Here is a 3057-nt window from a genome sequence, read left to right as displayed (position 1 = left end):
TTTTTTTTTTTTTTTTTTTTTTTTTTTTTTTTTTTTTTTCTTTTTTTGTTCTTCGTTTTCCATGCAAACCCTGGTTGTACTATAACTATACGGCTTTTGTTGTTAGCGAGCGAGGCAGCATGGAGGGGGTTTGGTTGTACGGATAAAGTTACAAACCAAACATAACAGGGTTGACAAGCTTGGCAATTAGCGAGGGAGAAGAGGCTAGTCTGGACACGTGATCCACAGGCGACATAAATAGCGTCTTTCCGCGCCGCTCCCTATCTGAACTTTTTCTTCTTTTCTTCATTACATCGAAAAAAGCTAACAGAGCCTGCCACGACCCTCGTCCATCTTTCCACGACGAGTGTTGCCTTCGGTCTACGGACTGATCGGCTCTGGAGAACAACTCCCTGATAGGAAGTTCGCCTCTCGTTGTGTCCTCTTCAGTGAGGGCGATGAGGGGGGAATGTCGATGACGGGATACATCACTATTGGGTCAATAATGTGCTGGAGGGACCTGAAATGAATTGAATTGAAGAAATGATTTTATCTTTACTACATTGTGCATGTATTCTGTCAGACCTCGTAGGCTAAGAATTAAGTGAACTGAACTATGTCTAGACCCGCGGAGTGCATTGAAGAAAGTCGAGAAGGAGAGATGCGGTGGAAAAATGATAGGCCGGGCTTCGGATTGTCAACGGGAAAACTCCCTTCTTCTGCCACTCATGGACCTGGCCGTTTCCCTTTCATCAACCAACAACATGCGTCTATTCAATGTCCCTCAAGATGTGGAAAGCGTACATACCGCTCCCTTGGGCTCTATACGCCATTGAGCATGAAGAATGGAGCTCACTACCCCGGGGGAAGGAAAGTCCACAATCCCTGGGAGCACATGGTCTGGCTGCACACTGGATGAGTGCCCATTCCTCGCGACATTCTCCGACAGAACAACAACAACAACAACTCCCTGGTTGTAATTGTTTGTTTGCCGCAGGTTGAGCAGCATGCCAGCGTCAGAATGATGCCATTCATCATAAAAGGTACGACGGGGTCCGCGGTTCTGGCTCGCTGTCTTTTTTTTTTCGAAGCAGATCGAATTGATCGTACGGTAATAGTCGACAACCACTTTTATTCATTCCTTAATCTTTGCTACGCCCCTCCCTCACGGCCCCGGCCTCAGTCACTCATTCAACTTTCGGTTGTATTTCTGTTTTATTTCTGACCTTAATAACACGAACACCCCAATTTAATAATATTAACCTCAACAGCAACAACTATGCAGGGACTCCAGGCAGGACTCCCTTTCGCGGCCCTGGCTGCCGTAGCCCGAGCCACCTCGGTCATCGGGGGATCGCAGGGCGAAGACCGTGGTAGTGACGTCGCGCTCCCGGTCGACAACAAGTTCCGGAGTGAGGTGAACGATTACCATTCCGATGACCACTCCCTGGATTTGGATGCGAAGGAGACCGTGGTAGAGGCTGGACATGTCCGCCGCCCACAGCACCACAAGGCGAGAGGGCAGGTTCTTGAATCCGACGACGGCGTTTCGGACGGATCCTCTTACATGATACCGCAGGTCCACGTGGAGTCTAAGAACGAGAACTCTTACCACGAGGATAACCACTCCGTCGCGCTGGAGGAGGATCTGGTTCAGGTGGTGCCGCCCCACGGTCGTGGACACTCCCACCATGCCCGCGGCGAGCACGAAGAGGTCGACGTGATTGGAGGACCGGAGGGTGTGGACACGGGCAACACCTTCGCCATGCCCATTACCAATAAGTTCTCGTCCACTGTCAACGATGCGTATCTTGACGACCATTCGCGGGATTTCGACATCGATACCACGATCGTCAAACCCAAGTCGCACCCCCCGAACCACTTCAAAGCGCGTGGCCAGCGCGAAGACGTGGACGTCATTGGCGGACCGGAAGGAGTTGACAGGGGTAACGATGTTGGCATTCCGATTACTAACAAGTTTTCGTCCACTGTCAATGAGGCCTATGTTGATGATCACTCTCGCGACATCGATGTAGACACGACCATCGTGAACCCTGTCCACCACGGACCTGCTCACTTGAAGGCACGTGGTGATTACGAGAATGTGGACGTCATTGGCGGTCCCGAAGGAGTTGACAGGGGTAACGATGTTAGCATTCCGATTACCAACAAGTTCTCCTCCACAGTCAATGATTATTACCAAGATGACCACTCCCGCGACATTGACAGGGATACGACGATTGTTTACCCTCACCACCACAAAGTTCGGGAAGAGCATGAACACGTGGATGTTATCGGCGGCCCCGGTGGGGTCGATACTGGGAACACTTTTGACATGCCAATCACGAACAAGTTTTCTTCGGTCGTGAACGATGCATATGTCGATGACCATTCGCTTGACTTCAGCAAGGACACGGCCATTGTCTATCCGCACCACCACAAGCGCGAACATGTGGATGTGATCGGTGGCCCTGGCGGCGTAGATACTGGTAACACCTTCGACATGCCAATCACGAACACGTTTTCATCCGAGGTCAACGACTACTATCAAGATGATCACTCGCGCGATCTGGACTTTGATAAGACCGTTGTCCACCCTCACCACCGCAGAGCTCCGGACGAGCATGAGCATGTTGATGTGATTGGGGGCCCGGCAGGTGTTGATACTGGCAATACATTTGCCATGCCGATCATAAACAAATTCTCGTCGGAAGTAAATGACTACTCTGAAGACGACCACTCTCGAGACTTGGATATCGACACAACTGTTGTACACCCTCACCACAAGCGGGAACATGTCGATGTGATTGGTGGCCCTGGCGGTATCGACACTGGGAACACCTTCGACATGCCAATCACGAACAAGTTTTCATCGGAGGTCAACGACTATTACCAGGACGATCACTCTTGGGATGTTGATGTCGACACGAAAATCGTCCGTGCTCATCACAAACGTCAGCATGGCGCACACGTGGACGTTATTGGCGGACCAGAGGGTGTGGACACTGGGAACACTTTCGATATGCCGATCACTAGCGAGTTTTCGTCGGAGGTCAACGATTATTACCAGGATGACCA

The 3057-nt window shown here is 50.8% G+C and overlaps 1 protein-coding gene across 1 annotated transcript; it reads left to right on the top strand.

The window, feature by feature from the left end:
* Positions 1 to 1120: 1120 nt before the first annotated feature.
* CweA (putative GPI anchored protein) lies at positions 1121 to 3057 on the top strand (the record flags this gene model as incomplete). The annotated part of the gene is made up of 1 exon (XM_025571034.1): positions 1121 to 3057. A coding segment is annotated over exon 1 (1799 nt), but the record flags the coding sequence as incomplete, so codon positions are not given.

This window comes from Aspergillus saccharolyticus (assembly GCF_003184585.1).
Source record: "Aspergillus saccharolyticus JOP 1030-1 unplaced genomic scaffold BP01scaffold_60, whole genome shotgun sequence".
In the NCBI taxonomy this organism is placed as follows: Eukaryota; Fungi; Ascomycota; class Eurotiomycetes; order Eurotiales; family Aspergillaceae; genus Aspergillus; species Aspergillus saccharolyticus.
This window is presented reverse-complemented; position numbering and strand designations above follow the sequence as displayed.